Source organism: Micropterus salmoides, unplaced genomic scaffold, assembly GCF_014851395.1.
Source record: "Micropterus salmoides isolate LMB-PRFRI ecotype aquatic unplaced genomic scaffold, ASM1485139v1 Ms_hic_scaffold_2, whole genome shotgun sequence".
NCBI lineage: Eukaryota > Metazoa > Chordata > Actinopteri > Centrarchiformes > Centrarchidae > Micropterus > Micropterus salmoides.
The window spans coordinates 41377713-41389431 of NW_024041150.1; the positions used below are offsets into that span (position 1 = coordinate 41377713).

General features: G+C 41.3%; 2 protein-coding genes across 2 annotated transcripts in view; both read right to left on the bottom strand.

The window, feature by feature from the left end:
- The window catches only part of LOC119912270 (zinc finger and SCAN domain-containing protein 2-like), a 73668-nt gene that overhangs the window by 31084 nt on the left and 30865 nt on the right, over nucleotides 1-11719 (bottom strand). The window lies entirely within an intron of this gene.
- LOC119912284 (zinc finger protein 664-like) lies at nucleotides 1730-8095 on the bottom strand. The gene is made up of 6 exons (XM_038731417.1): nucleotides 7623-8095; nucleotides 6960-7110; nucleotides 5554-5684; nucleotides 5196-5437; nucleotides 4727-4830; nucleotides 1730-4010 (listed from the first exon to the last, which is right to left on the bottom strand). The coding sequence occupies exon 6, from the start codon at nucleotides 3935-3937 to the stop codon at nucleotides 2723-2725; it is 1215 nt and encodes a 404-aa protein (XP_038587345.1). The 5' UTR covers nucleotides 3938-4010; nucleotides 4727-4830; nucleotides 5196-5437; nucleotides 5554-5684; nucleotides 6960-7110; nucleotides 7623-8095; the 3' UTR covers nucleotides 1730-2722.

An 11719-nucleotide genomic window follows, 5' to 3' on the forward strand; every position in this document is an offset into this window, starting at 1 on the left:
ATTGGGGTTGCGACAACAAGACGAGACAATATGTTCACATTATTTTGAAGAAATATTCGATGCTGAAATATATGATCGGGGTTCATAAATTTTTGAGCATTAATCACAAAATTTCCTGCATTCTGGAGACTTTTTCCTGCAGCAATTCATGGAAAAGCTTTTATTTATATAAAAGGGAAACACAATCCAGGTGGCATGTGACAATTCAAAATATAAATATATAATGGAAGAAAATGCAGCAATCAGAAGCTTGTTTTCTTTTAGCTTCAGTTATCTTTTGGGACAATGCACATTTCTTTCTTCTATATTTAAATTGCATAGTGTGTTTTCCTGTTGTGCAAATAAACCTTTCTCAGAGCATTTTCATGTGTTAGTTAACATTTATCGTTGCAACCTCGATTTATTGGTCACTGTTAAGAACATGTTTCTCCTTCACAAACTGAGTAACCTTGGCGTAGTACTGGACAATCAAACTGTGCTGGACAGCCAACATCACCGCAGTTTTCCGATCTGGCAGAATAGCTTTCAACAAAATCCACAGAATCCGGTCCTTCCACTTGGTCCAAATCCTCCTCATATCCTGCCTCGACTACTGCATGTCGCTTCTTGCTGGACTCCCTGCCTCTGCAATACAATTTTTGAAACGTCCACAGAAAGGCGACCACATCTTGTGTTCAATCTACCAAAGTTCTCATGATCCCCTCTTCCATGACCTACACTAGCTCTCTGTAGCAGCTCGATTTAAACTAAGACTGAGAAGTGCACAGAATATTTAGACCTGTCTGTAAGACTCTACAATAAGCAGATTAATAGTAACAGGTGAGGTGTCATCATTGGATGTAAAAGTAGCATCTGCCAAAGGCTCAGTCCTTGCAAGTAAGGACTGGTGAGGAGGCCACCAAGACACCTACGACCACTGTGAAGCAGTTAAAAGCTTCAGTGGCTCAGATGGGAGATACAACAGCTGTTGGCCGGGTTCTTCACCAGGTGAAGCTGTATGGGAGAGTGGCAAAGAGAAAGCCGCTGGTGAAAAAAGCTCAGATGAAATCTCACCTGGAATTCGCCCAAAGGCATGTACTAGACTCCAAGGTCACCTGAAAGAAGGTTCTTTGGTCTGATGAGACAAATATTGAGCTTTTTGGCCATCTGACTAGATGTTATGTTTGGAGAACACCAGACACTGCACATCACCACAAACACACCATCTCCACCGTGAAGCATGGTGGTGGCAGCGTCATGCTCTGGGGATGCTTCGTAGCAGCAGGCCTTGGAAAGGTAGGCTTGTGAAGGTAGAGAGGAACATGAATGCAGAAAAATATCTCCAAATCCTGGAGGATAATCTGACTCAGTCTGCAAGAGAACTACAACTTGGGAGAAGATTTATTTTCCAGCAAGACAACGACCTCAAGCATTCAGCTAAAGCTACGCAGAAATGGTTCAAAGACAACAAGGTGAATGTTTTGGAGCGGCCAAGTCAAAGCCCAGATCTCAGTCCAATCCAGAATTTGTGGCTGGACATGAAAAGAGCTGTTCACGCTCGATCCCCGAGCAACCTGACAGCTTGAGCTGTTTTGCAAGGAAGAATGGAGAAAACTTGCAGTGTCCAGATGTGCCGGCCTGAATGAAACATTTCCACACAGACTCAGCGCTGTAATTACAGCCAAAGGTGCATCTACTAAATACTGAACTGAAGGGGGGGAATATATATGCAATCATCTTCTTTACCTTATATAATTTTAATTAATTGACATTAGTTTGTAAAAACCCGTTTTTGTTGATATTAAAGAGGGTTTATTGCAAATTCTTGTCAAAAAAGCCAAATTATATTGACCATGATTTCATGTATAAAAGCAACAAAAGGGTGAAACATCCAAGAGAGGTGAATACTTTTTATAGGCATTGTAACTTTCTGCATACATCCTTACAACAGGGAATGAGCCAAAAAAAATCCATACGTCAGTATAGAGTCATTGTCCATATTCTTGAGATCACAGGATGTCTTCTCCCCTGTGAAAAGAGGTGGGGAAAAGAAGCAGCCCAGAGACGCATCACACCAACCTTCTTTCTGGAGTTGTGGATATCTGTAACTAGTTTAGTTCCTGTATCAAAATCATCATGGGGAAATAAAACTTAACATTCTTCAGATAACACTAAACGTAGGATATCAACTAAAGTACATTTGACTCTGAACGGCAACATTGGTATCTTGTTCCCTGTATGGATTATTAATTAAGTCCAGATCTTCTGGAGGACGGATGAGAGACCAGTGAGAGTCAGAAAGTGGCCCATTGTCACATTGCTTTTATTGGTGTCCTCTCTGAGTCCTGGTTGGGGTTATCAGACCGGCAGGGTTTAAGTCATCATAAAACAGGGCAATGGTCACTGAACTTCCTTTAATGTCATCCCTTGAGTCCTGGCATGGTTTGTTTATGCCCAGAAGGAGTAAGTGGCCATTTGCAGCCTGTTAAGGAGAGGGCATCGGTTCTCTGTTGCATCATATTCATTTAGCTGACGCTTTTATCCAAAACGACTTACAATTACTATATCAGGGACACACCGGTGTCTCACAGTGGATTCGAACCCGGGGTTCCCTCACTGTTGTGTCTCCACGTGTTCATGTGGTGTCAGAGTCGCATTTCAGAAGGGTTAAGCTCCAACATCATGCAGCCCTCTGAAATGGGAAAACTTTGATGCTAGTTTTCTGTGCTGTGGACATATTTGGTCAATTCAGGTTTTCTTCTCCCTGGTGGATCTTCATGTGCGTTTTCAGACAGTGGCCCTGAGTGAAGGTTTTGTCGCAGATGGTGCACTGGTACGGTCTCTCTCCGTTGTGGGTCCTCATGTGTGCCGCCAGGTGGTCTTTGCGAGAGATCGCTTTCCCACAAACCCCACAGACAGACAGTTTGATGCCCCGGTGGCTCCTCACGTGGTTGTTCAGGTGAGTCTTGCGTTTAAAACGGCGGCCGCACTCTGAGCAGCCGTACGGCGCCTCGCCAGTGTGCACACGCATGTGCACGTTCAGATCCCCCTTGGACACGAAGCCTTTGCTACATATGCTGCAGGTGAACGGCTTCTCGTTGCTGTGCGTTCCCATGTGAGCGGTTAAACTGTGATTCGTCACAAACGTCTTGCAGCAGATGTGGCAGAGGTACGGCCGGTCTCTGGAGGTGTGGACCTTCTCGTGTGCCTTTAATGTTTTGGGGAGTTTGAAACGCTTCCCACAAACCTCACAGCCGTAACGTCTCTCCTCTGAGTGGGTCACCTTGTGGCGAGTTAAAGATCGCAGGTCAGCCAAAGATTTACCACAAATATTGCAGTGGTACTTGTCTCTACATGTGTGTGTCATGCTGTGAGCTTTGAGCTGTTTCATTAGACCAAACGCCTTCGGGCAAATATCACACTTGTGTGGTTTATCCTCCACGTGGACCCAACGGTGAGCACACAAAGTGGACAATCGACCAAAGGTTTTGTGGCAAACGTCACATTTAAACGGTCTGTCTCCTGTGTGTAGAGTGGTGTGGGAGTTGAGGCTACTGATGGTGAGGAAAGATTTCCCACAATGAGAACAGTCGTGAGTTTTATGATGATTCCCGAGATGTCCCTTTAACTCTTCCACAGATTCAAACTTCTCTCCACACACTCCACAAACAAGCTGTGATTTTTTAACGTGACTCCAGGCGTGATTGATCAAATTGCCCAGTTTCCTGTACCAAACTCCACAGACTTTACAGGGCGTTTTACTGCTCCCAATCAACTGCCCCTTCACACCAGACAAATTAGACTCTTGCTTCCTCCTCTTCTTTGGCGACTGCACCTCAGGATCTGGTTTCCAGTCTTCGTCTCCGTCAAAAGCCTCATCTCCTTTTTTGTCACACTCATCACTGGAGTCCACTTGGCTCTCAGCAGCATCTTCACCATCAGCTTCCTCTGTTTCCATGTCCTGTTGTTGTGATGTTGAGCTGCTGGACTGAACATCCACTTTGTCACCTTCCACATGTTGAACAGAGCAGCTGTGGGAAAAAATGCAAACATTACTTACAGATTACTGTAGTGTCCTGCTGTCCTCACATTAATCTGGAACAAATGCAAAACATGAAATACTCCATAAGGAATTATGACAAGGTTTCCCGTGCACAGAGGGAAGAAGATGACCGCCAGCAACACGAAGACGTAGATGTTAACAATGCTGCATTTAAAATATTTAAAAGTTAAAAAATAAATTGTCTTTCAAATGTTTATGAGGAAGGAAATGTATTTAACATGTTTATTAGACATCAACAATCTGCAGAAGTACTCCTTATGCAGAATAGCAAATTTCAGGATAAAATATTATTTGATTATCATTATTTATGCTTTAATGTGTTCATAGCTTTAGTGTTGCAGCTGGTAAAGGTGGGTAGTTAAACTGATAACAATCCATCATATTTGTTGATAATATATTGCATGATTATTCTGAATCTGTAAAGTAACAAAAGCTGTGAATTAAAAAGTATATTTGCCTCTAAGATGTAGTGGAGTAGAGGTAGAAAGTGGCAGGAAATAGTACTCAGGTGCCTCATAACTGTACCCTGGGTAAAGTAAGTGAGTAAATGTACTTAATTACTCATCACGAGGGACTGCAGAGACGATTCTACAGATTTTTTTAAATCTTTTTATCATACATGAAAATTTGTCAATTGCTGCTATCAGTTGTAACAGAAATCCAAGAAAGTAATTTTTAAATTACCTTGAGCTGAGCCTTGTTTCCCCACTCTCTATCACTACAGCGGCCGTGGACGGTGAATCAGTGGTGGTCAAAAGGTGGAGCTCCTCCTCCGTCTCCTCTCCTGTCTGCAAGAGTTTGTTCCCAAATTTAAATTTTAAAGGAAACAACTTTGCTTCTTTGCTTTTCCAAAAAAAGCAGAAGATTCAAACTGATGCTTGTTTAATTTAAAGGATAAGCATTTTTCCGTCTGGATCAAAATGGCCCACAACAGAAGCAAAACTGCCCCAAATGGCAGAAATCAAGCAATATCAAACTGACAAACAGGCCACACAGAAAGACATTCAGAAACACACAAGAATAACTGCCCCGCTTTCATCAAACAACACTTGGTTAAAAAAACTTATAGCTTTAATAACTACACTGATGATGGAGAGAAGACTCTCTCCTGTGTAAAGACATGACAGGTGATGATGATTATAATTTAAAATACCTTCAGTCGGATGTAGAGGGCTGACCTTCCTGCTCCGGTGAGCCTGATGCTCCTGTAGATCTCCACTGGTGTCAGCGTCTGTACTCTCAGAGGAATGAGCCTCCTGCTCCTGTCAGATGTGAAGAAGTCAAAATGTTTCTGAGCAGCCAGCTGAGGGAAGGTGGACCTCAGCAGGTCCAGGAAGTCCGCCTCCTGCAGGCCCCGAGGACACTGCAGCTCCTGCACCGGACATTTCTTAAACACTAAAACAGACAACCATTCATTGTGAGGTTAAGTCAATCTTTCCAAGCCTCTGTGCAGATAAGGTGTTTCAGTCAGTACTCAATCATAAAGTATTGGGTAAGTCTTTGAAATGTACCCCTTGTCGAGAGGACATTCGTCTGCGAGGCTTCCAGGATGCGGATCTTGAGATCGATGTGGTCCTGTGTGTCAATGATCCGAGGTCTGCCGGTCTTTCTCCTTTCAGACGGGCCTCTGGGGGAAAATGACCTGGAGGATGAAGATTGTTAGCAGGTTAATAACAAAATAACAGACAGTTAACTGCAGTTACACGCCTTCTGACTATCCATCGCTGCAGGAAACATATTGTACGTGTTCATGTTAAATATACATGACTTGGCCAAAAGTATGTGGACACTGGAACATTACACCAATATGTGGCTGATGAACATCTTTTTCCAAAAGCTATGTTCATTAATCTGCTGCTCTAACAGCCTCCACTCTCCTGTTTTTTTTTGGTCTTTCCAGCAGACACAGGGCATCAGTGATGTTGGTTTATTATTATATAATACCTATATTTAACTTAACTTAAAAATGCTTAAAAATCTATATTTTTTCAAGACTTTCCTGGTCAAGACAAGCAGTAGCACAATTATCAAGGTTGCAGACATAAAAACAATAAATAGTAAGTTACATGGTCATAAAATATCAAATTTTCACCACAATTTATCAATAAAAAGGATCAAATGAGTAATCAATTATAACATATACAGCCAAAAAGTAATTTAAAAGTAAAAGCAACCAGTGAAACCGGCTTCCGAAAAATCAGGACATTTTGCAGCTAATTCCAAGCAAAGGGATGAGCGTACCTAAACACACCTTTTAAAATGAATTAAAACACCAAGATACTTGTTTGGTTATCAGTTCTGGATCACAGTCCAGTTCATCTCAAAGCTGAATGGGGTTGTACAGACCAGTCACCTTGTTCCACAACAAGCTGGGAAAACCATTTATTTGTGGAGCTGCTTTGTGTCATGTTGAAACAGGAAGTGGATAAAAAATAAACTGTTGCCACAAAGATGGAAACACACCGTTGTCCAGAATATCATTGAATGATGCAGCATTAAAATTTTCCTTCATTGGAACTACATCACTAGCTAACAGCACGTCGCTTTCACCACTAGCATGCTGATCAACGCACCAAGCAACAACCAAACTAACGATTAATCCATTTGTTTTTTTGGTCTATAAAATGTCAGAAATGGTGGAAAATGTTGATCCGTGTTTCCCAAAGCCCAAGATGATCCACAAATGTCCTGTTTAGTCCACAACTCAAATATATTCAGGTTACTGTCATTGAGAAGCAAAGAAACTAGAAATAAATGACTTTTTTTTATTAAAATGACAACTACTTGATTAATCGTTGCAGCTCTGAAGCTTACTAACCGCATCCGCATGCTGCCTGAACCACTAAATAAACCAAACGACAAACTAAAAGGATGCCTAAAGGGGTGTCCACATACTTTTGGTGCTGGGATTTTTTACCTCGATTCTATTCGATACTCTGGGTCCTTCAGATCTTCTTGGTTGGAGCCTGTTGCTGGTTGCGCTGACAGCTGCTGCTCTTCATCGTCACCATTACCCTCGTCATCATCACCGTACCTCAGGAGGCCCAGGCTCCCAGGGTCCTCCACACCTAGAACCCGATGAAGGCATCAATTGTATTTATTTTAGGGTGTATGGTGGCGGAAACATGTCCAGTACAACAGCACAACATAGTCAGTATAAGGTGAAACACATGGAGTCCAGGAATGTCCTGATTTATTTTAGCCACTTCTAGAAAGCCGTAGTTTTTCCAGTAAAAACATCGGATGGTGCCAGCTTCTCACATTTATGCTGCTTTCCGCTCTGAGTACTGTTACTTTTCATACTTTAAATACATATTCATGATTATACGTACATACTTTTACTAAAGTAAAAATTTAAAAGCAGGAGTTTTACTTCTAACAGCGTATTTTCACAGTGTGGTGTCAATACTTTTACTACTAAAGCATTCAAATACTCTCTGCAACCACTGATGAGCACTTTTGATTAAGAGGACTGAGCTTTTTCTAAAACCTAACATTTCACCAATTCTTCTATGTGACTCAGTCTTAAGTTTGTTTTTCTCATATGGTAACACCTTTAATAGGAGGAGTGTAAACCCACCTGACTGATGCGTCTGCTGCTGCTCCTCCTCACTCACAACAGCCTCATGGCCTTCTGGCTCTGGGATCAAGTATTCTGTTTTCAATCAGAAGTAAAAGAAACTCATATAAAAAAAATGTAGTTCTCTAAAACCGCCGCTACAGCCGAAATCCACCTGTGTTTTCATAACTTCAGACATCGTACAGAACCAGGCATTTGTAATCAAAGTCGGCAAACTCTCTTGAGTTATGTCCCATGAACTAAGGTGAAAATTGATTTCATTTGCACCATTAAGTAACACTTTTTATATGCCGATTTGTAAGTCACATCATGAAAATGTGTGTAAGTTTTCACTTTATGTTCTCAGGAGTCTGCAGGTTTGTCAGCGAGCACAGAAACTTAAAATGAGCAGTTTTTTAAATGAAGTTCCACAATTTAAACTAACATAGTGTTTGTGACTGTGTAACTTAACGACGTTATTTATTATTGTAATAATTGAGCCACTGGCCTCTTCTCTCTAGTTTGACCCGAGGCTGCAGCACCGCCTCCAGCTGCCTCCTCTGCCGGTCGATCTCCTGCCTCAGACCCGAAGCCTCCTCCTCGTACCCGGCTACGGTTCTCTCCACGACCGCGAAGATTTCCTGCGCGGCTGTTGTCAGTTTCTCTGCGACGATCCCTCTCAGGATCTCCGTCTTGGACATGTTATTGAGGCTGTCGAGAGTCCCCGAGCCGCTGCTGTTCCTCTCCATCCAGTATAACATCTTTAAATTCTTCTCGCAGCACAATAACTTTGCAGGTTCGCGCGGAAGTTGTGGTTCCGGGTTTTGGGCGCAGCGACCATTTCTTTCCCGGCGAGACACGAAAGCAAAGCGGGATGTTTGGAAGGTGCTCACACCAAAATTTGTATTTAGTTAATTATATATAACAAGATGTCTATTTAGTACACTACATTTATCTGACAGGTTTAATTATTTTCAGACGCGATTGTGCAATTCTTCATATCCTTCCTGTATGCATCTGAACATGTAGTGATTTTCAGTGTTTGTGTATTTTTACTTTTAAGACTTAAAGTATATAGTACCGATAATACTTACATACTTTAAAGTAAGGATTTGAATGCAGGACTTTCACATTGGAGTATTTTCATAGTTCTCATTTGAATACATTTATTTTAACCTTCTTTATTGTTCGGGAAATTGACTATATAAAAAAAACACATTGATATTATGACTTCACCATTGGTTTTGTGAGGAAACTTTCAGCACTTGAGTGAATGTAATATATAAAAAATATAATATTTCTGGCTAGTACATAATATTCTTTATAATTTAAAAATATGCTATATTGTTTTATGGTTATTATTTTGCGCTGTCCACCTTAGCTGTAGTACTGATATACTGCCCTACACATGCAGACAGCAGTAACTACAAAAGCACGTTTACTCAGGAGTCAGAAGGACTCGAGATTTCTGGAAAATGAAAAACGTCAAGAATCTAGCTTGGGGTCACAACAACAAGACGAGACAATATGTTCACATTATTTTGAAGAAATATTCGATGCTGAAATATATTAAAATATATATTCTATATATATATATATATAGAAAATTCTGAGCATTAATCACATAATTTCCTGCATTCTGGAGACTATTTCTGCAGCAATTCATGGAAAAGCCTTTATTTATATAAAGGGAAACACAATCCAGGTGGCACGTGACAATTCAAAATATAAATATATAAAGGAAGATAATGCAGCAATCAGAAGCTTGTTTTCTTTTAGCTTCAGTTATTTTTTGGGACAATGCACAATTCTTTCTTCTATTGCATAGCGTGTTTTCCTGTTGTGCAAATAAACCTTTCTCAGAGCATTTTCATGTGTTAGTTATCATTTATTGTTGCAACCTCGATTTACTGGTCACTGTTAAGAACATGTCTCTCCTTCACAAACTGAGTAACCTTGGCGTAGTACTGGACAATCAAACTGCGCTGGACAGCCAACATCACCGCAGTTTTCCAATCTGGCAGAATTGCTTTCTACAAAATCCGGTCCTTGCACTTGGTCCAAATCCTCATCATATCCTGCCTCGACTACTGCAAGTTGCTTCTTGCTGGACTCCCTGCCTCTGCAATACAATTTTTGCATCTTGTGTTCAATCTACCAATGTTCTCATGATCCCCTCTTCCATGACCTCCACTAGCTCTCTGTAGCAGCTTGATTTAAACTAAGACTGAAAAGTGCACAGAATATTCAGAATATTTAGACCTGTTTGTAAGACTCTACAATAAGCAGATTAATGGTAACAGGTGAGGTGTCATGATTGGATATAAAAGTAGCATCTGCCAAAGGCTGAGTCCTTGCAAGTAAGGATGGGTTATGGCTCACCTCTGTGTGCCAAAATACGTGAGAAAATTGTTAGTTCAAAGAATTTTTTTGTCAACACAAGATTGCAGAGAATTTAGGTCTTTCTAAATCAACAGTGCACAACGCTGTGAAAAGATTCAGGGAATTTGGAGACATCTCGGTGCATAAAGCGCAAGGTCGGAAAATAACTCCAAAGTGTATAAAAATAAATGCTTAAGCCTATCAGGTGATGTGTATTTGTGTGATGAGGCAGGGTGTAGCCTACAGAGATCAACACCCTGTGTATTAGGCAGCTTCCTTACCTCAGGCAAAATGACACTCTTGAAATAGCTAAACTTTTGAGACGTGACCACCAGACGATCAAACAATTTGTTGCAAAAAGTGAAAATTAACTGTGAAATATTTCAGTTTCTTGATCTGTTCACGATCAACTTTCCACAGCCACAGCCTCCCAAATACTGTTCAAAGGGGTGTTTTGTCTTCCCTGACTGTAAATCTCACATTTGAGAAGGGCCCACAAGTTCTCAAAAAGATTCAAGTCAGGTGAGGAAAGACGTTGGGTCATTATTCTGGCACCTTGGAAGCCCTTACTGGCTAAGCAGTAGCTTGTACCACTGCTTGAAGAAAGTATCGTCCAGAAACTAGCAAGAGGTGTGGGAGTTGAGTTTCAGTCAATCTTCAACCCGAAAAAGTTCCAACTATCTCATTCTTCGTGACAGCAGCCCACACCTGTACCCCCCCCTCCAACCTGCTGGCGCCTCAGTCGAAGTGGTGCCCTGTGACCATCAGTGATCCAGCCACGGGTCCATCAAGAGTCACTCTAATTTCATGTCCATAAAACATTTGAAAAATCTGCCTTCGGGTATTTTTTTGCCCAATCTTGACGCTTCATTTTGTAAATCCTGTTCAGCAGTGGTCGTCTTTTGGCCTTCCTGACCGTGGCCATGTCTCTTGCGCTTGGCGCCTTGTACTTCCGGACACTCCAGGTAGGTTTCACTTCTGGAATATGGTGGCACTTTCGGGCCCCAGTTGACTATTAGCAACAAAACATTTGATTGCCCGGTGGTCATGCCTCAACAGTTTAGCTATTTCAAGAGTGTTGCATCGATCTGAATGCAATTTCATAAATTTTGACTTTGCCATGCTAGTTAAATCTCTTTTTTGGCTCATTTTGGCTCAGGAAAAGAGGCTGCCTAAAAATTAAACACACATTGATTTAGATTGTTGATCTCCTTAGGCCACATCCTCCCTCAGTACACAAATACACATCACCTGATATGATATGGAGTTGGAAAGTATACATAAAACTTATGATACGGTCAAATTAGTGACTTGCCTAACAATTGTTCACGCAGTGTTTGGGGATTTTAGAGAGACATATATTGCCATTAAGGCGAAGTCTCTTCCTGGGACATCCATGCTTATTTCAGCGGGAGAATACCAGCATGGCTATGTGAACACAGTGTCTTTGCTTGACTGGCTGTCCAGATCGCTCTCCTATTGAAAATGTACAGTGCATCATGAAGACGAGAATCAGACAACGGCGAGCAAAAACAGTTAAGCATCTGAAGTTGTGTATCAAGCAAGAATGGACGATTGCTATTCCAACTGCAAAACTGGCACAATTAGTATGTTCACTTTCCAAACAATTAGAAAGTGTTATTAAAAGAAAATGTGAGGTAAAACAATGGTTAACAAGCCTCTGTCCCAACTTTTGTTGAGTGGGTTGCAGGCATAAAATTCTAACTTTGTTTATA